General features: G+C 40.9%; 1 protein-coding gene across 2 annotated transcripts in view; it reads right to left on the bottom strand.

Moving 5' to 3' along the window:
- The window catches only part of amacr (alpha-methylacyl-CoA racemase), a 49903-nt gene extending 31865 nt beyond the window's left edge, over positions 1–18038 (bottom strand). Inside the window, exons 1-3 of one of the 2 annotated variants that reach the window (XM_038970509.1) lie at positions 17932–18038; positions 17272–17529; positions 14366–14509 (exon numbers count right to left, since the gene is read on the bottom strand). In XM_038970509.1, coding sequence (XP_038826437.1) covers positions 14366–14509; positions 17272–17518 — 391 coding nt within the window. In that variant the 5' untranslated portion in view covers positions 17519–17529; positions 17932–18038. Of the gene's footprint in view, positions 1–14365; positions 14510–17271; positions 17549–17931 lie in introns of both variants that reach the window. The other variant, XM_038970510.1, reaches the window with a different exon arrangement.
- Positions 18039–24896: the final 6858 nt, after the last annotated feature.

Here is a 24896-nt window from a genome sequence, read left to right as displayed (position 1 = left end):
TCAACACAGAAGTTTACATAGTCTGAAACATCTGGGAGTTCGTTAAGATCAGAGCTGCTGTCCTCAAATACCTCTCACATAGTACATTCAAAACACCCTTGGAGACGAGTGATACTATTGTCGTTCCAGATGAGGACAGGTATAACTGTAGATTTCTCCCTCTCCAGGAGCCGACAGTCGGTTGGCCGAAGGTAGACAACATTGTGGTCTGATGTCCCCAGTGTAGGTCTGGTGGTGGCAGAGAAAGCATTTGGTATTGTCCCATAGCACAAATTCCGAGTCTTATTTTTCCTGGTGTGACATTTCACATACTGTTGGTACGTACATAGGACCTTGTGCAAAGTGCAGTTGTTAAAATCCCCTAAAATGTATTTTGGGTGTGTCGGGGAGATGGATTCCAGTTTCTGTGACAGATTATAAATAATCTCTGATGCCTTTGCTGTATTAGCTTTCGGTTGAATGTACACAGTACAATGTCGGGGGTACAGAGTCGCTCTCTTACCAGGATCGATCTACATCACTGGTCCCTGACAAGCAGGCGGATGCCACCGCCGTGATGTTTCCCTGTGACGGTCAGATCACAGTCCGCTCTGAATCAGTGTGAAGCCGGCCGGCTCCCCTTCCCTGTCCGGGACTCTGTCATCCAGCCAAGTCTCAGTAAACGGCAGCAAACAGGCCTCCCACTATTCATGTTAAAAGTACAGATTCGCGGACAGCTCATCGGCTTTTGCCCTCGCTGACTGGGCATTGATCAGTAAGGTGGTGGGTAAGGGAAGTTAGTTCATTTTTTTAAAAGTCTGTCATTCCTCCACGTTCTACACATTTGCATTTGGGTTTGTAATCCACTCGCAGACAATCAGGGATTAGATATGCCACTGAGATATCCAATGCGTTCATGTTTGAGTTGCATTGAAGTAGAAACTCTCTGCTGAATATTGGATTCTGCTGCCAACAGGGTTTTCCTAATTTAGTCCATTTGTAGCAGGTATGTACATGATCAGTCTCAATGATGAAAATAATCATGGCCTCTAAATCTTCAAGCTGCATAATGGATCCTATTCCAACTAAACTACTGAAAGAGCTGCTTCATGTGCTTGGCCCTCCTATGTTGAACATAATAAACGGCTCTCTATCCACCGGATGTGTACCAAACTCACTAAAAGTGGCAGTAATAAAGCCTCTCTTGAAAAAGCCAAACCTTGACCCAGAAAATATAAAAAACTATCGGCCTATATCAAATCTTACATTCCTCTCAAACATTTTTGAAAAAGCTGTTGCGCAGCAACTCACTGCCTTCCTGAAGACAAACAATGTATACGAAATGCTTCAGTCTGGTTTTAGACCCCATCATAGCACTGAGACTGCACTTGTGAAGGTGGTAAATGACCTTTTAATGGCGTCAGACCGAGGCTCTGCATCTGTCCTCGTGCTACTAGACCTTAGTGCTGCCTTTGATACCATCGATCACCACATTCTTTTGGAGAGATTGGAAACCCAAATTGGTCTACACGGACAAGTTCTGGCCTGGTTTAGATCTTATCTGTCGGAAAGATATCAGTTTGTCTCTGTGAATGGTTTGTCCTCTGACAAATCAACTGTACATTTCGGTGTTCCTCAAGGTTCCGTTCTAGGACCACTATTGTTTTCACTATATATTTTACCTCTTGGGGATGTCATTCGAAAACATAATGTTAACTTTCACTGCTATGCGGATGACACACAGCTGTACATTTCAATGAAACATGGTGAAGCCCCAAAATTGCCCTCGCTAGAAGCCTGTGTTTCAGACATAAGGAAGTGGATGGCTGAAAACTTTCTACTTTTAAACTCGGACAAAACAGAGATGCTTGTTCTAGGTCCCAAGAAACAAAGAGATCTTCTGTTAAATCTGACAATTAATCTTGATGGTTGTAAAGTCGTCTCAAACAAAACTGTGAAGGACCTCGGCGTTACTCTGGACCCTGATCTCTCTTTTGACGAACATATCAAGAATGTTTCAAGGACAGCTTATTTCCATCTACGTAACATTGCAAAAATCAGAAATTTTCTGTCCAAAAATGATGCAGAAAAATTAATCCATGCTTTTGTTACTTCTAGGTTAGACTACTGCAATGCTCTACTTTCCGGCTACCCGGATAAAGCACTAAATAAACTTCAGTTAGTGCTAAATACGGCTGCTAGAATCCTGACTAGAACCAAAAAATTTGATCATATTACTCCAGTGCTAGCTTCCCTACATTGGCTTCCTGTTAAGGCAAGGGCTGATTTCAAGGTTTTACTGTTAACCTACAAAGCGTTACATGGGCTTGCTCCTACCTATCTTTCCGAGTTGGTCCTGCCGTACATACCTACACGTACGCTACGGTCACAAGACGCAGGCCTCCTAATTGTCCCTAGAATTTCTAAGCAAACAGCTGGAGGCAGGGCTTTCTCCTATAGATCTCCATTTTTATGGAATGGTCTGCCTACCCATGTGAGAGACGCAGACTCGGTCTCAACTTTTAAGTCTTTACTGAAGACTTATCTCTTCAGTAGGTCATATGATTGAGTGTAGTCTGGCCCAGGAGTGTGAAGGTGAACGGAAAGGCTTTGGAGCAACGAACCGCCCTTGCTGTCTCTGCCTGGCCGGTTCCCCTCTCTCCACTGGGATTCTCTGCCTCTAACCCTATTACAGGGGCTGAGTCACTGGCTTACTGGTGCTCTTTCATGCCGTCCCTAGGAGGGGTGCATCACTTGAGTGGGTTGAGTCACTGACGTGATCTTCCTTTCTGGGTTGGAGCCCCCCCTTGGTTTGTGCCGTGGCGGAGATCTTTGTGGGCTATACTCGGCCTTGTCTCAGGATTGTAAGTTGGTGGTTGAAGATATCCCTCTAGTGGTGTGGGGGCTGTGCTTTGGCAAAGTGGGTGGGGTTATATCCTTCCTGTTTGGCCCTGTCCGGGGGTATCATCGGATGGGGCCACAGTGTCTCCTGACCCCTCCTGTCTCAGCCTCCAGTATTTATGCTGCAGTAGTTTATGTGTCGGGGGGCTAGGGTCAGTTTGTTATATCTGGAGTACTTCTCCTGTCTTATCCGGTGTCCTATGTGAATTTAAGTATCCTCTCTCTAATTCTCTCCTTCTCTCTTTCTCTCTCTCGGAGGACCTGAGCCCTAGGACCATGCGTCAGGACTACCGGGCATGATGACTCCTTGCTGTCCCCAGTCCACCTGGCCTTGCTGCTGTTCCAGTTTCAACTGTTCTGCCTGCGGCTATGGAACCCTGACCTGTCCACCGGACGTGCTACCTGTCCCAGACCTGCTGTTTTCAACTCTCTAGAGACCGCAGGAGCGGTAGAGATACTCTTAATGATCGGCTATGAAAAGCAAACTGACATTTACTCCTGAGGTGCTGACTTGCTACACCCTCGATAACTTCTGTGATTATTATTATTTGACCATGCTGGTCATTTATGAACATTTGAACATCTTGGCCATGTTCTGTTATAATCTCCACCCGGCACAGCCAGAAGAGGACTGGCCACCCCTCATAGCCTGGTTCCTCTCTAGGTTCCTTCCTAGGTTTTGGCCTTTCTAGGGAGTTTTTCCTAGCCACCGTGCTTCTACACCTGCATTGCTTGCTGTTTGGGGTTTTAGGCTGGGTTTCTGTACAGCACAGCACTTCGAGATATTAGCTGATGTACGAAGGGCTATATAAAATAAATTTGAAATTTGATTTGATCAGTCCAACACCACTGTAAAGCCATTGTTCCTCTCCATGTTCCTCTCCACTCTCCTCTTCCTCCCTGCTTTCTGCTGTTGATCCCCGACTCCCCACATCACTTCCCTCGTTTTCATTGACCGAGAGGAACAGGGAGAGAGAGGAGCGGAGCAACAAATAGGCTACAGTTGTGGTCAAGAACATCATCTCTCCTTCTCACACGTCTCTCTCTTCCTTCCTCCTTTTTCTCAACCATACACATGCTCTCTTCCAAATAATCACCTCTTAGGGCAGCGGTTCCCAAACTTGGGGTTTCGACCCCATGTGGGGTCACCTGATATGAAAATGGGGTCGTGGGAGAATTTCCAAAATTTTGGTCAACATTTTATTTTAAAAAAAACTGGCATACAAAAAAACTGGTCTCAAAAACATTGTAATATGGTTAACCTTAAGGACAATTATTCAAATCTAAAAAGTTCAAATCAACCACATTACTTAAATCATGGGAAAAGGCAGTACTTGACCGTTGCACTTTTATCATTCCCACAGTGAATGGCTAAGCCTGCTACGCTATGAAACCACACACTATTACAGAGACTTATATTACCGGCCACAAATAATATTACATTTTTTTATTTAACTAGGCAAGTCAGTTAAGAACAAATTCTTATTTACAATGACGGCCTACTCCAGCCAAATCCGGACGATGCTGTGCCAATTGTGCGCCGCCCTAGGGGACTCCCAATCACGGCTGGATGTGAACCAGCCTGGATTCGAACCAGGTACTATAGTAACGCCTCTTGCACTGAGATGCAGTGCCTTAGGACGCTGCAACACTCGGGAGCCCGGGAGAAATGGTGAAAACAATGTGTGGGGAGACAGAAGCACAGACATTCACATCAATACCTTTGTCAGATAACACTGTGAAACTAAGAATTGATGCTATGACTAGCAATCAAGAGGAAACTCTGAACGATTCAAAAATGTCCCACCTTAATCTCTCCAAATGGACGTTAGCTGTGGGAACCGAGATGCATTGACTTTTGTTCGCTACAGTACATGTCGGGGGATGCTATTCACGAGGACATATTGTTCTGTCTCACGATTCCCGAGCATGAAACGGCACAGAGGATGTTCAGTGTGCTGCGTGGCGATATTGACGAAAAACAGATTCCATAGGATCAAAATGGTGGGCTTTTGCACAGATGGGGCTCCATCTATCACGGAACAGCGGGCAGGCCTCTGAATTTAAACTCATGGCACGTGGATTCAGTGCTCTCGTCTGCATTAAAAACAAATATCGATTCAGGTTGGATGTGACAGGAGAGATTAGGTCAACCACACCCCCTGACTTTGAGATGCATCAAGCATACCCATCTCATTAATGGTGCTGAGATAAATTGTCAGACTAATTTGCAATTGATTGTCATAGTCCCATATTAAAAGTACAGTTGAAGTCGGAAGTTGGCATACACCTTAGCCAAATACATTTAAACTCAGTTTCACAAATCCTGACATTTAATCCTAGTAAAAATTCCCTGTCTTAGGTCAGTTAGGATCGCCACTTTACTTTAAGAATGTGAAATGTCAGAATAGTAGTAGAGAGAATGATTTATTTCAGCTTTTATTTCTTTCATCACATTCCCAGTGGGTCGGAAGTTCACATACACTCAATTAGTATTTGGTAGCATTGCCTTTGAATTGTTTAACTTGGGTCAAACGTTTGAGGTGGCCTTCCACAAGCTTCCCACAATAAGTTGGGTGAAATTTGGCCCATTCCTCCTGACAGAGCTGGTGTAACTGAGTCAGGTTTGTAGGCCTCCTTGCTCGCACACGCTTTTTTAGTTCTGCCCACAAATTTTCTATAGGATTGAGGTCAGGGCTTTGTGATGGCCACTCCAATACCTTTACTTTGTTGTCCTTAAGCCATTTTGCTACAACTTTGGAAGTATGCTTGGGGTCATTGTCCATTTGGAAGACCCATTTGCGACCAAGCTTTAACTTCCTGACTGATGTCTTGAGATGTTGCTTCAATATATCCACATAATTTTCCTACCCCATGATGCCATCTATTTTGTGAAGTGCACCAGTCCCTCCTGCAGCAAAGCACCCCCACAACATGATGCTGCCACCCCCGTGCTTCACGGTTGGGATGGTGTTCTTTGGCTTGCAAGCCTCCCCCTTTTCCTCCAAACATAACGATGGTCATTATGGCCAAACAGTTCTATTTGTGTTTCATCAGACCAGAGGACATTTCTCCAAAAAATACAATGTGCAGTTGCAAACCGTAGTCTGGCTTTTTTTAATGGCAGTTTTGGAGCAGTGGCTTCTTCCTTGCTGAGCGGCCTTTCAGGTTATGTCGATATAGGACTCGTTTTACTGTGGATATAGATACCTTTGTACCTGTTTCCTCCGGCATCTTCACAAGGTCCTTTGCTGTTGTTCTGGGATTGATTTGCACTTTTCGCACCAAAGTACGTTCATCTCTAGGAGACAGCGATATGACGGCTGCACGGTCCTATGGTGTTTATACTTGCATACAATTGTTTGCACAGATGAACATGGTACCTTCAGGTGTTTGGAAATTGCTCCCAAGGATGAACCAGACTTGTGGAGGTCTACAATTTTCTTTCTCAGGTCTTTGCTGATTTATTTTGATTTTCCCATGATGTCAAGCAAAGAGGCACTGAGTTTGAAGGTAAGCTTTGAAATACATCCACAGGTACACCTCCAATTGACTCAAATGATGTCAATTAGCCTATCAGAAGCTTCTAAAGCCATGACAATTTTCTACAAAGTAGTCCTAACCGACTTGCCAAAACGATAGTTTGTTAACAAGACATGTGTGGAGTGGTTGAAAAACGAGTTAACGGCTAACCTAAGTGTATGTAAACTTCCGACTTCAACTGTATACACTCCAATTTAGGCACTCCACCTTCTCTCCAAACCTTACATCTTTTATGGTTCGACAGGAAGATGAAGTAATAGGGTAATAAACCATAATTTCTCCCTTAAGGGGATCTGACCTGACCTCAACCCCTGATTTGCCTAATCCACAGATGTCCATCCGTATCCCCTGTAGCAATCCTGTGACTTCCTCCCGTCCACCCAACACATTCCAAAGCCATCTGGCTCCTACAGAACCATTAACTTCTGATGTAAAAACCGGTCTCCATCACTCCTTAGATATGATACTTATGAGTATCAACAATGTTCCAAGTTTAACACAGAATCTAACAAAAGTAAAAGATTAAAGATGACACTATGTGCAGGTTTAAAATAATTAATCTATTTTGATGAGTCCTAGTTTGTAGGGAGACGATCAAAGGGTCGCAAGCGAAGCACAACGGTCTCCAAATCTCATTTTCTTGCCTGACATACTAACTATAGAATTCTCCAATGTTAGCTGATTAGTTAGAAAGCTAGGACAGTTTCCAAATGAATTGCACCGGTAGAAACAGGACAAAACAAGCAACTTGTTAGCTGGCTATGTAAACAAATATCACCGCAACTCAATATCATATGACCTCCACTGCGCGGGCATCTACCCTAAGTAACATGACAGCTAAACTGTCAAATAATAGGAAAACAAGGCAATGTATAGCCTATGAATATCTGTGCCTAGTAAACATGACAAATCATGACCTAAGCCCAAAAGAAAAACACAAATTACTTGAATCTCCATTTCTGTGGCTAGTTAGCTGGTTGTCTGTATGGCTAGCTCGTGAAAGTGACAGGTGAGGTTGACGCGTCGCAACCGCAGCCAAAATTTAAAACCACACACAATTTTTCGTGCCTGACAGACTAGCTAGCAAGCAGATAGGGCCGTTTCCATATTAATTACATCGTTAGAAACAAGATAAAACAACCAACTAGTTAGCGGACTATATACACAGCTAAACAGTGCAATCATTCGAGCTCCTGCTCCACCGCTAATGTGTTCGCCTGTACCAACCAAGTGATCATGACAGGATTTGCTAATCTGAGAGCTATTCCCCAAGTTTCACAGCATCAAAACACCAGACATATATCTGCTGTTTACTTATTTCACTCACCTCGACATCATCGCTTTAAAAGTGCAAGGACATGTTCGAATCCGTATTACCAGATACAACCTCTTCCATAGTGAAAAGTCGTGGCCGCGTCGGCGCCGTTATTTTTAGTAATTAAGTGATGACAACAGACACGCAAATATGAAAACAGGTTGCTAGAAAGTTAATTTTGTGATAGACACAGATTATTGGAAGGAAAACAATGACGATCGCAAAATAAAGAAAGGCCATTGATGGCGGTAGGGGTTCTAAAGGGTTAATACAAATATGTTTGAATTAGCTTGAGTTCAATACTGCCCTACCAAGCAAAAAGGCAATAACTATTCATAGGGTGGAACTGAGAAAAAGGTTTTCAAAGTTTTTTTTTAATTGTCCAGCCAAATGAATTCTAGGGAGATCATTGGAGATTTTTTAAATTTCACCTTTATTTAACCAGGTAGGCTAGTTGAGAACAAGTTCTCATTTACAACTGCGACCTGGCCAAGGTAAAGCAAAGCAGTGCGACACAAAACAGAGTTACACATGGAATAAACAAACATACAGTCAATAACACAAGAGAAAACGTCTATATACAGTGTGTGCAAATGAGGTAGTGATCTGCTGTCTTACAATGGGTTAATGTTTTATTCATGTTGACCCTAACATGACCTTTGACCCTTAAACGACAGTTACTGCCTTCTTCCTTGACATGATATGTTATAAATTGCAGGGTAATACCAAAGCAAAGCCATTTTCATTTGTTAGTTTAATATACTTCTCATGTATGCTATTAATAACAGTGTAATTACTGGCAGTGTAACAGAGTTGAAACTGCATCCTTTGTGTGTGTCTTCCACTAAGATACCACTTGCATTTACATGGAGACGTAGGTTCTGTGTCAGTCACATTACATACTGTGTTAAATAACTAGCCCATGTCTTGTTATAAGAATAAATGTGAAAAGCTGCACAGCAATTGTTTGAAGTACATAAAATGATGACCTATCTTGTAATATATAATGATGTATTGGGACATAGGGTAATACTAATTATAAGAATTGAACATGATATTGCAAATTCAATTATTTGTATAGATTTTGTTTTAAAGACACTTACATAGACAATTTTGAATAAATAACAGCTTTAAGAATGAATTTTAAACATACAGCATTTACATGTGCATATTCATAAGAGGACACAAATGACATTTAGCTACAATTGATAAAATGCTGAATAGTTAAGTAACATTTACATTTTTAAGTAAAACTTCTTCAGTGCTCTTCCATATCACTCCTCATCCTCAGCAATGCTGTTCACAGCCAAGGCATTCCAGAACTGCCTTTGATTTGCAGGCATCAAAGGACACATCTTGGTGATGATGTCCATCTTTTTGGACTCATATAGCCCTATTGCATGAACGGACATTGACAGGAATAAAACCTAGTGGCACCTTTGGTCCGCATAGATACAATAATCATCTAGGCCACAGGGATTGGTGGAAGTCATTTTGGCAAAACAGTATTTTCCCACATTCATGTAATGATGGCAGCGAAACAGACACAATGAGCACATATTTGGCATGCCAAAGCTTGTTGTACTAATTACATACGCCACCAACAAAGGTGATGGACTCAATTTTGGATTTTAACTTTCCTGACCGGAACAGTCCTTCAATACTGGAATATAAAAGAAAACCAGAAACCCTGGACATGTGAGTAGATATATTATTAATGAGGTAGCAATGCTGTGTGTGTGCTCAACCAGAAAACGAGAATGCGTGGCTTTTGACAATTCAGTAGCGCTATGGGGTGCACGTCCAACTGACTGTCAGCAATAACCTCAACCAAACGTTTTCTGTAGTTGCGGATCAGACCTGCACAACGGTCAGGAGGAATTTTGGACCATTCCTCTTTACAAAACTGTTTCAGCTCCACAATATTCTTTGGATGTCTGGTGTGAACTGCTCGAGGTCATGCCACAGCATCACAATCGGGTTGAGGTCAGGACTGACTGGGCCACTCCAGAAGGCGTATTTTCTTCAGTTGAAGCCATTCTGTTGTTGATTTACTTCTGTGTTTTCAGTCGTTGTCCTGTTGCCTCATCCAACTTCTGTTGAGCTTCAATTGGAGGACAGATAGCCTTACATTCTCCTGCAAAAGGTGTTGATAAACTTGGGAATTCATTTTTCCATCGATGATAGCAAGCGGTCCAGGCCCTGAGGCAGCCCCAAACCATGATGCTCCCTCCACTATACTTTAAGTTGGGATGAGGTTGATGTTGGTGTGCTGTGCCTTTTTATCTCCACACATAGTTGTGTGCTCCTTCCAAACAACTCAACTGTAGTTTCATCTGTCCACAGAATATTTTGCCAGTAACGCTGTGGAACTTCCAGGTGCTCTTTTGCAAACTTCAGATGTGCAGCAATGTTTTTTTGACTCCTGACTCCAATTAGCTTTTGGAGAAGTCATTCGCCTAGAGGTTCACATACTTTTCCCAACCTACACTGTGAATGTTTAAAATGATGTATTCAATACAGACAAGAAAAATAAACTAATAACACACAAATTATTGTAAGCACAATGTGTTCCTATTTTTGTGACTTAGATGAGATCAAATTTCATGACCAATTTATGCAAAAATCCAGGTAATTCCAAAGGGTTCACATACTTTTCTTGCCACTGTGCAGTACCAGTCAAAAAACTGTGGACACTTATTCATTCCATGGTTTTTCTTTATTTTTTAAAACTATTTTCTACATTGTAGAATAACCAAAACTATGAAGTAACATATGGAATAATGTAGTAACCAAAATATTGTTCAACAAACCTAAATATATTTTATATTTGAGATTATTTAAAAGTAGCTTTGATGACAGCTTTGCACACTCTTGGCATTCTCTCAACCAGCTTCATGAGATAGTCACCTGGAATGCATTTCAATTAACAGGTGTCCCTGGTTAAAAGTGAATTTGTGGAATTTATTTTCTTGTTAATGTGTTTGAGCCAATTAGTTGTGTTGTGACAAGGTAGGGGTGGTATACAGAAGATAGCCCTATTTGGTAAAAGACCAAGTCCATATTATGGCAAGAAAAGCTCAAATAAGCAGGGTAACGACAGTCCATTTAAGACATGAAGGTCAGTCAATACGGAACATTTCAAGATCTTTGAAAGTTTCTTCAAGTGCAGTCGTAAAAACCATTAAGCGCTATGATGAAACTTGCTCTCATAAGGACTGCCACAGGATAGGAAGACCCAGAGTTCTCTGCTGCAGAGGATAAGTTCATTAGAGTTACCAGCCTCAGAAATCTATAATTAACTGCACATCAGACTGCAGCCCACATAAATGCTTCACAGAGTTCAAGTAACAGACACATCTCAACATCAACTGTTCAGAGGCGACTGCGTGAATCAAGCCTTCATGGTCAAATTGCTGCAAGGAAACCACTACTAAAGGACACCAATAATAAGAAGAGACTTGCTTGTGTTTCTTGGCCCAAGCAATGGATATTAGACCAGTGGAAAACTGTCCTTTGGTCTGATGAGTCCAAATTTGAGATTTTTGGTTCCAACCACGTGTCTTTGTGAGATGCAGAGTAGGTGAACGGATGTCCTCCGCATGTGTGGTTCCCACCATGAATCATGGAGGAGGCGGTGTGATGGTGCTTTGCTGGTGACATATTTAGAATTCAAGGCACACTTAACCAGCATGGCTACAACAGCATTCTGCAGCAATAAGCCATCCCATTTTGTTTGCGCTTAGTGGGACTATAATTAGTTTTTCAACACACCTCCAGGCTATGTAAGGGCTATTTGACCAAGAAGGAGAGTGATGGAGTGCTGCATCAGATGACCTGGCCTCCACAAATCACCCGACCTCAATCCAATTGAGATGGTTTGGGATGAGTTGGACCGCAGAGTGAAGGAAAAGCAGCCAAGTGCTCAGCATATGTGGGGAATCCTTCAAGACTGTTGGAAAAGCATTCCAGGTGAAGCTGGTTGAGAGAATGCCAAGAGTGTGCAAAGCTGTCATCAAGGAAAGGGAATGAAAGGATGGCTACTTTGAAGAATCTGAAATATATTTTGATTTGTTTAACACTTTTTTGGTTACTACATGATTCCATGTGTGTAAGTTCATAGTTTATGTCTTCACTACTATTCTACAATGTAGAAAATAGTACAAATAAAGAAAACCCCTTAAATGAGTAGGTGTCCAAACTTTTGACTGGTACTGTACTTCCATTCATTTTGATACCGGGGAACTTCAGACGAGTCTTGTGAGGCTTGTGGGCGTCCTAGAGCAAAACACCACAGTGTTCGAGAGAGTCTCATCTTTCAATAGAGTGGTCATAATAGGCCAAACCGTTCAGACGTTTTCATGAGAAGACCAATTTTTGAGATGTCTCATGGTCTGACAAGCACTCCTCTAGCTTTGCCACCTTTCACTGCAGATGCAGAAGGGCGATATCGGCGGATGAGGTGGATTGAGATGCAGCCCATGCAAAAAATCTCTATCTTAGACTGATGGGGATTTTTTTATTATGTTAATTAAATTTCTGCGGGGACGTGACCATTGTTGTGACCATATACTGTACTGTATATCATCCACTGCATCTTGCCATCTTTATGTAATACATGTATCACTAGCCACTTTAAACTATGCCACTTTATGTTTACATACCCTACATTACTCATCTCATATGTATAGACTGTACACTATACCATCTACTGCATCTTGCCTATGCCGTTCTGTACCATCACTCATTCATATATCTTTATGTACATATTCTTTATCCCTTTACACTTGTGTGTATAAGGTAGTAGTTGTGGAATTGTTAGGTTAGATTACTTGTTGGTTATTACTGCATTGTCGGAACTAGAAGCACAAGCATTTCGCTACACTCGCATTAACATCTGCTAACCACGTGTATGTGACAAATAAAATTGTATTTGATTTTGATTTGTTGGCTAAGGGTTAACCTCTCTAGGCTAGGGGGCGGTATTTTCACGTCCGGATGAAAAGCGTGCCCAAAGTAAACTGCCTGCTACTCAGGCCCAGAAGCTAGGATATGCATATTATTAGTAGATTTGGATAGAAAACACTCTGAAGTTTCTAAAACTGTTTGAATGATGTCTGTGAGTGTAACAGAACGTATTTGGCAGGCGAAACCCCGTGGACAAACCAACCAGGAAAAAACATTTTGAGGTCACTCTTTACAATGGGTTTCAATGGGAATCTAGATTGCTTGCAGTTCCTATCTCTTCCACTGGATGTCAACAATCTTTAGAAATTGGTTGATGTTTTTCCTTTGAGAAATGAAGAAGTAAGGCAGTTCAGAACGAGGGTCGAGTGAAGTGTACTGTTGTGGTTGGGGCGCGTGACCAGGAAGCTCGCTCCACTTTGTTTTTATCAGCTATTGAACGCAGTTTATCCCGTCTTAAATTGTATCAATTATTTACGTTCAAAAATACCTAAAGCTGTTTGAAGTGTTTGGACAAAGATTACATGTAATTTATTAGATATTTTGTAGTCCTGTTGCACGAGTTGGAACCGGTGTTTTTCTGGATCAAACGCGCCAAATAAATTGACATTTGAGATATAACGACGGAATTAATCGAACAAAAGGACCATTTGTGATGTTTATGGGACATATTGGAGTGCCAACAAAAGAAGATCTTCAAAGGCATGAATTATATTGTTATTTCTGAGTTGTGTCACGCCTGGCGGGATGAAATATGATTGTCTGTGTTTGTTTGATGGGATTCTATCCTCAGATAATAGTATGGTTTTCTTTCGCCGTAAAGCCTTTTTGAAATCTGACACAGCGGCTGGATTAACAAGAAGTGTATCTTTAATCCTATGTATAACACTTGTATCTTTCATCAATGTTTATGATGAGTATTTCTGTAATTTGATTTGGCTCTCTGTAATTTCACTGGATGTTATTTGAGACAATGCATTACTGAACATAACGCGCCGGTTTTTGGACATAAAGAGGGACTTTATTGAACAAAACAAAAATGTATTGTGTAACATGGAGTCCTGGGAGTGCCAACAGATGAAGATCAAAGGTTAGTGATTAATTTAATCGCTATTTCTGACTTTTATGAGCCCTCTCCTTGGCTGGAAAATGTCTGTATGTTTTTTGTGGCTAGGCGCCGTCCTAACATAATCGCATGGTGTGCTTTCGCCGTAAAGCCTTTTTGAAATCGGACACTGTGGTTGGATTAACAAAAAGTTTACCTTTAAAATGATGTATAATACTTGTATGTTTGAGGAATTTTAATTATGATATTTCTGTTGTTTGAATTTGGCACCCTGCAATTTCACTGGCTGTTGTCGAGGTGGGACGCTTGCATCCCACAAATCTCAGAGAGGTTAAAGGGAACTTCATGTAATATAACATGGTTTTAAAATGCAATAGGGGTGCACAATTTATATTTACAATATCAAAAGGGACGCAAAAATGGCACTCTACTCGTGCAGCCACAGAGATGGTTGCCATCGAGACCATTCATTAATTGTAGTGCTATCAGTCCTAAGTAAAATGCCATTGAATAGTGTGTATTTCTATATCTGATTTTTAACTGAAGCTGTTCCACATCTTATGTCCTGGATGGACGTAGAGTCAAGTTGTTTCTACCTGACATGGCGAGGTAGTTGATGTCGTGACCAGCAGCCTTGGCATAGGCTCCACTCTGGCCGTAGCCAGTGAGGCGTGCGTAGATCAGACGAGGGTTCTCCTTCAGTAGCTCCTCTGGACCCAGACCCAGCTTCTCCATAACTCCTACACAGAAACACACAGTTAAAGGAGAGGAACGGACTTTACATACCTTCAAATTAGGAATAAAAGTACAGAGGCCTAACAAAGTGTACCATTAGCCAGGCACAGCTTATTCAAAACCAAACACTTAAACCACATCCACAGAAACAGAAGACAATGCACCACAAAGCAAATAAAGCCTGAAGCCTCTTGCAAACCACTAAAGTCTGAGTCATGTAGTTGAGGTTGGTCCAGGGACACTGTCTGGCACGGTCTATTTCTTTCTATAGACCCTGCACTCATATGACCATCAGACACACCAACCACAGTGCAAACCCTGGGAAAAATGTTCTTTCAATACAGCCACCACTGAATAGAGGGAAAGTAAGCACAGCTCACGTTCAACAGAAATACTACCAAAAAAGATTTACAGAAACTTGTTACAAATGAATCACCAAACTATATTTTGAAAGAGGAAGCAAAGTACTTTAAGCATATGTTGTTTTCATTTCAGTCTCCTCCATCTCCACTAACTGAATATTTGTTCTGTTAAAAGTGTAAAATTAACAGCTGTACAGAAAGACTCATGTGAAGGACAAATTACAGAGGAACTTCTTGACGCAATTAAAGCCTTTAAATCCGGGAAAACTCCAGGGCTGGATGGCATACCAGTTGAGGTATATCAAACCTTTTTGATGTACTCAGAGGTCCTTTATTAGGATGTTTTAGCCACTCCTATAAAAATGGTAGACTATCAGACACTAAGCAAGTTTTATTATTTTTATTATATGAGCAAAAAAGATTCAATTTTATTTGGCAAGGCAAGCTTGACAAAATGACAATTATACTGAACAAAAATATAAAAATGCAACAAGTGTTGGTCCCATGTTTCATGAGTTCAAATAAAAGATCGGCGAAATTTTTAATACGCACAAAAATCTTATTTCTCTCAAATTATGTGCACAAATTTGTTTACATCCATGTTAGTGACCATTTCTCCTTTGCCAAGATAATCCATCCATCTGACAGGTGTGGCATATCAAGAAGCTGATTAAACAGCATGATCATTACACAGGTGCACCTTGTGCTGGGGACAATAGAAGGCCACTCTAAAAATGTACAGTTGTCTCACACAACACAATGCCACATATGTCTCAAGTTGAGGGAGCGTGTAATTGGCATGCTGACTGCATTAACGTCCAGAAGAGCAGTTGCCAGAAAATGTAACGTTTTTTTTCCACTACCAACGTTGTTTTAGAGAATTTCACAGTACGTCCAAGCGGCCTCAGAACCACAGACCATGTGTAACCACGCCAGCCCAGGCACTCCACATTCAGCTTCTTCACCTGCGGGATCATCTAAGACCAGCCACCTGGAATGCTGATGAAACCGTCTCAGGCAAGCTCATCTGCGTACTTGTCATCCTCACCTGGATCTTGACCTAACTGCAGTTTGGCGTCGTAACCGACTTCAGTGGGCAAATGCTGAACTTCGATGGCTACTGGCACGCTGGAGAAGTGTGCTCTTCACGGATTAATCCCGGCTTCAACTGTACCGGGCAGATGACAGACAGCGTGTATGGCATCGTGTGAGCGAGTAGTCAACGTTGTGAACAGAGTGCCCCATGGTGGTGGTGAGGTTATGGTATGGGCAGGCATAAGCTATGGACAATGAACACAATTGCATTTTATCAATGGCAATTTGAATGCACAGATACTGTGCCGAGATCCTGAGGCCCAATGTCATGCCATTCACCTGCCGCCATCACTTCATGTTTCAGCATTATAATGCACGGCCCATGTCACAAGAATCTGTACACAATTCCTGGAAACTGAAAATGTCTCAGTTCTTCCATGGCCTGTATGTGTCTTCTGCATTTAACCTGAGCAAAGAGCTTAGCCTTTTTTACACCAAAGGAGGAGAGAAACTCACATTGTAACCCAGCACAGCAGTAGAACAGATGAGAGCAATTGATTTCACTCTGGTTTTAATTGCCGTGTTTAGTAATGGCTGCTTCGACCCATTTAATAGGGAAAACAGTGGACTACATTTGTTTTTGGACAACTATGATTCATTAAAAAAATGGAGGCTTCTTCATGAAAATAAAGAGCTAAGAGTGTTCCCTTGATTAGCAAGGAGGAGTCTCCTTTTATGAATTGATGGTGCAATTTCTGATACTATACATTGGAATGTATCCCAAGTGCACAAGATGTCCCTCCGAATCCAGTATGAAATTATTCCATTTTGATTTCTGAGCTGAAAATAAAATGCACTGGTCTACGCATTGCTGTCTATGGATAAACCAATGATGCGTCAAAGGCTTATAGTTCCATCACACGTTTCCCTTTGACGTGTGTTCTGAGCAGAATACATGTGGGAACAATCAAACTGTGTATGAGAATCTCTTCCTTATTTACGACTTGGCCAACACCAGCTGGTGCATACAAATGCATTTTCTTACACTGTATAGTACATCCACTCCCAATCAGGCCGTGGTGGACATGTAATGTTGCTCTCTTCATTTAGTAAATGGTTGATACAGTACACGCATGCTCACATGTGCACACATATTATGGATGCAGGAGTTACTGCTGGACCTTCAAAAGTAAGTTTGAATTACAAACCTTTAACCCTGACTCTCATCTCTTATCACCTGTCAATAATTGACCATGTTTCTATCAAATAAAGTGGCATTCAATAACCCCATATGTCTAGTCTTTAAGGGGGCATTTTCACAATTCAGTAACTGAAGTATTCAAAGATATCCAAATGTGAACATATCTGACCTTTGCGGAAGGGCTCAAGGACGACATCGGATTGAATGCAGAGTTTTTTCAGCACAGCTACTCCCTCTGGGCTCTTCAGGTTGATCGCCACCGAGCGCTTGCCTCGAGCCTGCGTGTCCATTGCCATTGCAACCTTGGTCCGGTCCACTCGGATCACCTTGGCGCCAAAGTCAGCCAGAATCATGCCGCAAAAGGGCGCTGGGGCCAGGCCCGCAAGCTCGATGACACGCACACCAGCAAGCGCCATGAATGGAACCGCTGTTGAAAAATGGGTGTTCTGATGTATTTTATGTGATGTAATGAACATGTTATTCAGTGTGACCGTGTGCAGTTAGCCTATCATAACAATTAAATCATATGAACACCTTTATTAACTATATATATTAATTACATTGTGTTACATGCTACTGTGCAGTCAATATAGCTTGATAAAATGTTTTGTACAATATAAATCTATTCAATGACTGCCGCGGGCAACTTACAATGAATATGGGTCATAGTTCACTTGGCAGGGTTGCTTCCATCACTATCTAGGCTACGTTCTCTTTTGGCATGCTATGTAGATAAATAGCGAACACGCAGTACATGTGCCAATGTCTAAAGTATTCAATTATAGTGTTTGGGCATAACTCTATTTCATAGAAACTCAGAAACACCTACCTTTGCTGGACAACAACAAAACTCAACAAAATATTTCTGACTACGGGAACTTCCTGATGACGTCCAACTCCTGGTGGTGCATGGGAATTGACGTCTTTAAAGAATCACTAAGCGTGGAGAACTCGTATTAGACAGTCATTGGTGGAGAATAGAAGGCATAGCATTAGCGTATTTTTGTAGGTACTAACGGATGCCATAGTCTGATTAATCAAGCTGTAATACACAATTAATTGGTATACAACATGACACGAATGCTTGCAAAATCGTGTAAATATTGCTTACAAGCCAGAACGTTGAATACAATTACATTTTAACTTACTTTACCGGTATGCTGTGCGGTTTGTCCTTCAGCTGACATTTGGGACAAATTATCCACAAGAATGTATTGTTTATCCAAAGAGGAAGAGGCGAAGCGAGAGGTTATACTCCGCCAAAATCTGTCCAAGAAAATACGTTTTGATATGGAGGTCAATGAGTGTCGAATTTGGTCAACAACATTTTTTATTGCTCATTTGCTATGTGGGACTTATTTAATCGAATAGACGTTTTGTAATAATTAGGTTATTACAAATCCACTGATATAAGTGGACGAAATTGGCATTTCAATTATTTTATATCAGAGTTGTGCCTGTTGTCATAGAGATAGATAGAGGACTCATCGTGGATACATTTTAGCACCGGCATTGCCATTGAGGCAGGGCTGACAACTTTTCAAGAAAGCTTGGAGTGAGAGTTGCTCTATGAATTTAATTTCCCCCTGGCACAACCCTAGACAGGAGATCTGGGGGTCTTCCCCAGTAAAATGTTACTGTTTTAAAGTTAATTTTCTGCCATTCTATGTATTTTGACATGGCTTAGGCCTATTACCAGGGTGGAAAATAAAACAAATAAAAAACACAGGTCAGGCGTATTCAGCATGCTTTGAACAATAAATTAACACTCAAAATGTGAAAACTTTGTTACTTTGGGGGATGAAATTTTAAGTATGCTAATATTTTTTTACATATTTTTTAGGTGGTTTGACACTTTATTCAGACAGTAATTACATGAGATGGGGAGACAGACAAATGAAAGAAACAGTGGGAAGGTTGGAAGTAGGGACTGATCTCTGTTCTCAGGTGGAAAGCTGAAGTGTTACTACTAAACCTGGCTCTGCACAGGGAATAGTACTATTAATGGTTGATGGCAGTGGGTAACCAAATCATAGATTGCAATTTCCTTGTCCATAGACTGCTTTCAAGGTAAGGACACAAACATTTAGGATTTTGTCATTTGAAATAGGGGTGGAAGAAAATCCTGCTTGCTCTCCAGGAGGGTTGGCCACCCCTGATCAATGTTTCCCAAGTGCTTGGTGTTTGAAAATGTTCTTGTTATAACAATACTTTTTTCTCAAAATCACCCAGCCTTCAAGAATAATCGAATTAATATCAATATTCAGGTGGTTTATGCCTACTAGTTGAAGATCCTTGCCATCATCTTACTCTACAGAGACTAAATATGATGTGTTTGTGAGTTGTGAGTCCTCCTACCATCTCTGCCTAGCTTGTGCACAATACTAAAATATCAAAAATTATATTTGAGGCCTGGAGAATTTGATATCCAATGCTTATTTGAGTTATTTCAAACTGTCCATGGGTGGCTTCAACAATACATAGCCTCATTTAATTCATTTTCAAAGACACACATAGGCATATCACATTTAAAATATGTGATTACACTGGCAAAATTGGGAAGAAGTGGAATAATAGAAGTGTAGGGAATAACAGTAGTGTTCTTGGTAATAAGCACAGTAATTACCCTATATTTTAGCCCATTGTTAAGAATGAGAATTGTTCCACTGATCAGGCTAAATAAAGTAAATAGATAATAAAATCTCCTGAGACAAGTTGACATACATTTTCCCCTACACCATAACCAAATTATTTTAATATTTATCTTCCCCGCTCCCCCTCCCTGGCGCTCGATGGCGCAAGGCTCCCCAACATTGCACACTCCTGCCACCATCATTACGCACACCTGCCTTCCCTCTGTCATGCGCATCAGCGATTATTGGACTCACCTGGACTCAATCACCTCTGTCATTATCTCCCCTATATCTGTCTGTTTCCCCGCTCTGTTCCCTACTTCAGCATTGATTGTCATATGTCCTTGTATACTCGTGTGCTGACACTGTTCCTGTCTTGTTTCATGTCTGTTCCTGATTAAATGTTTGACTCCCCGTACATGCTTCTCATCTCCGACATCGGTCCTTACACCCCTCTAGAATCAAACGTACACTTTTGGGTTCACAATCTGTTTGACAAAATAATTTTTGCAGTTACTCGTCAGGTTACCCTACCAAACTTCCCTGCTAAAACATACCGTAGGTCTGTCTGTTGCCTTTTCATTGTCACAGCCTAAATGCCAATCACCGAACGAGGGGACAAATGCAAGTGTGGATTAAATCGACTGTAGTACATGCTGTCAAAAGGCTGCATTCTGCAATAGGAACGGGAGTAACACCAACCTAATTTTGTTGGCAACATTGTACATAATACAGCGCTACCATGCTGCACTTTTTACAGTTTTATAAACTCAGCAGAGAGTTCTCTCTCTCCATTCAGCTACACTCTAATCTTGAGGGGTGTTTCTTTAAAACGTCATATGCTTCAATGTATCGCGGTTCACAGTGCTGTGGCAGGACAGGACAATGATAGACGTTTCCGCTCGTGATGTTAAATTGCAAGTTCAGATGCTCCGATTTCAAAACGATTTGGAGCACAGTTCAAAATTTAACGTACTGACTATACAATGGACTAATTAGAAAAATAAAAGCAGTACTTTCAATGCGTGAGATATAAGAGGTGTGGCGTGTGAGTGTCAGAAGAGAATCAAATGTCTCATGACCAATGCATGAGAGTTGGCAGCTCTGTTGAGGGCTTCCACCATTTTAAAGTAGTCAACTGGGTGAGGATTCCTATGAGTTGGTAGCAATCAGCCAATGAAGAGGAAGAAAATTTACTGCTTTAAAATGGAGATAGTTTCAATGTTGCTGCCTAAGCTGTCACAGATGCTATAATTGAGCCCCACAGTGGACACATCATAATACCCATAGAACCTAGCTGTCAAACAAGGAAATGGTTCCAATCCTTTTTCCAACATTCATGTTATTCATTCTGGATTTGAGAAACACTTCAAATAAGGGCTGTGTTTTGTGTAGGCTTACCCTGGGGTTACGTTTTGATAACCGTGTAAATCTCTCTCGGACAAAGTGACTTTTATCAATATAGTCAGCTCTATTTACTCTCAGATTCGAACATGCTAATTAGCAACAAAGTAGACTTCATGCAAGACTACAAATCCATGCAAGTTCCAGCCATCTCTAGCTGACACCTTTGCTGTCAACTAACTAGCTACCTTGATCCAAAACGAAAGATACACTGAGTATACCAAACATTAGGAACACCTTCCCCACCCTAGTTTTCACCTGGATTCACCTGATCATTCTATGTCATGGAAGAAGCAGGTGTCTTAATATTTTATATACTCAGTGTATATTGAAAATGTTAATTTACTGATCCATATTTTGTTTAACTAATATTTGTCTTATTTATGCATTTGGTCTTGTCTTGTACAGAATAGTATCCTAGTAGCAGTCAGATATTTATAATGTGCAATGAATACTAGGCAATTTGTTTTGCAAAGAAGCTATATAGCTAGCTAGCTACCTACCTAGATGATGTTAGCGACATACCCTTATTTTACCAGATCCTATTTAGCCGGTGGAGGTCTTTATTTCATCTCTTATAATTTCTGCCAACTATATGAACAGGGTGAAATCTATTTCAATTCATGGTGTCAGAATGTACTGCTGTATTAAAGCAATTCAGAACTAGCTTGTTGACATGTTCTGTTGCAGATTCAAAGCCAGATTAAGCCATTGCAGAATGTATCCAAAATCATGAATGAACAAGCATATTTATTTGGCAAGAATGCACCTAGTCACCCATCAATCACATCAAACACAGGAACTACAACAATTACATTGTTTAAAAAAAATCGAAATTGTAAATAATGCATAAATATGCCTTTTATACGTAACATATAAACATCTGAATTTAAGTAAACATTCATCAATGCCACAAACCTTGGACACCGAAGAGCACCATTTGAACCAGTATTGCTTTCCATGAGCGCACAGATTCTTCTGCTTTTCCATTTTAGGAATTAGACCAGCAAAAATAAGACAAAATGTAAAACAGCATATTGTGACTTTGGTTGGTGAGTTACAAATGGAGAAACTGGATGTGTACGGTAGGCTTTATATAAAATACTAGGTCAACTCCAGCAGAAACAGAAACACACTTAACAGACTCAAAACAAGAAAGCTGTGCCTAAACACAGCTATATCAACACAATTCTTATCAATTTAAGAGAGGAACCTAAAGGCACATACTGTACCAACCAATACTACTCACCCTACAGACAGGTGCCTTGGCTGCTTTGGCTGCAGTCTTCTGGTGTACAGCTGCTCCCATCTTCCTAGAACCCACCACAATGGCATCAGTCAACAAGTTCAAGTTCAACTTGAGAGTGAGCATGCATTATATATCCACAATGGATCAAATTAATGGTGGAAAAACGATTTTAACCATTTCCGTGTTTGACTGCTAGGTTTTATGACTCATACAGTGGTAGACTATGGCACAGATACAAAGATGAGTCCTCTATCTATCTATATGTCCCATTGTTAACACGCGTATCTGCCCTCTAATTGGCTACAAGGGTCCCACCTGATCTGGCCTCCTCTCCCGCCTGTCCTTCCATCTTTGAGGACATGTATTTTAATTGTTAGAAAGGTCACTCAACTACTTTGTCAATATAATAGACAGTATTTGTTTTGCCCGACTTTTTAGAGAGCCGGTAGGTGGCCTATATGGTTCTGCAGGGATTTAGTACTGGTGGTTTCTTCCCTACCTTCTTTCTGGCGGTTGCGAGAACTTGTGTGCACTGTGGACGCCAATCATAACGTTGAAAAAAAATCTAAATTCACTGTGTGTCTGCCTTGATATTCATAAAATCCCACAGACCTCCTCTTGCGCAGTGAAACCCAGAAGTGGCCACTTGCTTACTGCAACACCGTTCTGCTGAGGACACCCAAACCAGAGTGGCCACCCAAGGAGCATGATCCTCTCTGGAAGTTGCTGTAGCTCTGCTTGGTATATTTAGCCTACATTGGCTATTGGTTGAGACGCAGGAACCGTTCTAGATTGGTATGTCAGGGTGGGCAATTGAAATGTGAATTGGTCCAAGTTGGAGGTAATAATGTATTTAAGTTATAGTTTATTAAGATGCATACACCACACCAAAAGCTTGATTTTATGGCTGTTTTAAAATTAATTTCCTGCAATTCTACATAGTAATGATTTATGTTCACTACTTGGTCAATTGATTTGATAGCATGTCTAATCGATGCAAATACATTCTATGAATTGATAGTTCACCTCTCTGTTTTCTTAATTTCTGTAAAAGGGTATATTGTAACCATATGTTCAAGATTATCAAATCAAAGTGTATTTATGATATTGCTACACAATGCAATGATATTATGCTATATGTAGGCTATTTATACTTACATTAGGCTAAAGCCTACAAATAGCTATACCACATAGTGGTAGGCCTATTATGCTATTTATTGTTGTTTGTTCCTGAACTGGCCGAATGACAGAGCTATCCTTCGGCTTTCCTTCAGCACCATAAGTTGGTTCAACTTCTTAAACACCACTGCACCATCCTGGTGCTGTCCTTTCAGCACGACAGAGGGTGCTCCAATCCCTTAAAATCGAATAAAAATATGGTGTCTATGCCTAATAGCCATACCCACTTATTGTTATTATTACAAATAGAAGAGTATCACTTTTCACAATGGTGCTTGTTTAAAAAAGTTAGATCAAAGCTGAATCAAACTCTCACAAGATCACATAAGGATCATTAGCATTTTACATAACAGAACCAAATATAATAATCATAGCATGGTAGGCCTGTAACATTACTGTTACACCAAAAAGACCTCCTCATTTCTAATGAGTTGTTGATTGTTCTCCATCCTCCCCTGATTCAGAATATACCATTTTCATTGTCATGGCCTGGCATGCTTGTTTCAAATGCTATTGCGCGACAACGGAGCGTGCCACTAGGCAGGAAATATGCTTTGATTGAAACAAAATACAAGAAATGTTAATAGTTTGTTAGAACCATGTGCTCAAATGCGTTCACCAAACTAATTCAAGAAGATCTGCATATTCCCATGACACTGATTGAGGTCAATCAAGTGATTGGAATGGAGATGTAGTTGGGAATTTTCACCAGTAAAACGTGAAGAATTATCATTCACGATTGCCAGTGAGGTTGAACTATTTTGAAATTAGATAGCCTACGCCTAACTTGGTGTTTTCAAGTATTAAGCATATAAATGTTTCTTTAGACAATATATGTGGGCATAGGCAGACGTTGCAATTGGAGAATGCATTTTATGCATATTCAAATCAAACTTTATTTGTCACATGCGCAGAATTAAACAGGTGTAGACCTTACCGTGAAATGCTTACTTACAAGCCCTTAACCAACAGTGCAGTTCAAGAAGCACTTAAGAAAATATTTACCAAATTAACAAAAGTAACACAATAATTTTAAAAAGTAACACAATAAAATCACAGTAAAGAGGCCATATACAGGGGGTACCGGTACCGAGTCAATGTGCGGGAATACAGGTTAGTCGAGATAATTTGTACATGTAGGTAGGGGTGAAGTGACTGTATATAGATAATAAACAGTGAGTAGCAGCAGTGTAAAAACAGGTAGAGGGGGGGGGGGGGGGTCAATGTAGATAGTCCGGGTGGCCATTTGATTAATTGTTCAGCAATCTTATGGCTTGGGGGTAGAAGCTGTTAAGGAGCCTTTTGGTCCTAGACTTGGCACTCCGGTAC

Source organism: Salvelinus namaycush, chromosome 31, assembly GCF_016432855.1.
Source record: "Salvelinus namaycush isolate Seneca chromosome 31, SaNama_1.0, whole genome shotgun sequence".
NCBI lineage: Eukaryota > Metazoa > Chordata > Actinopteri > Salmoniformes > Salmonidae > Salvelinus > Salvelinus namaycush.
This window is presented reverse-complemented; position numbering and strand designations above follow the sequence as displayed.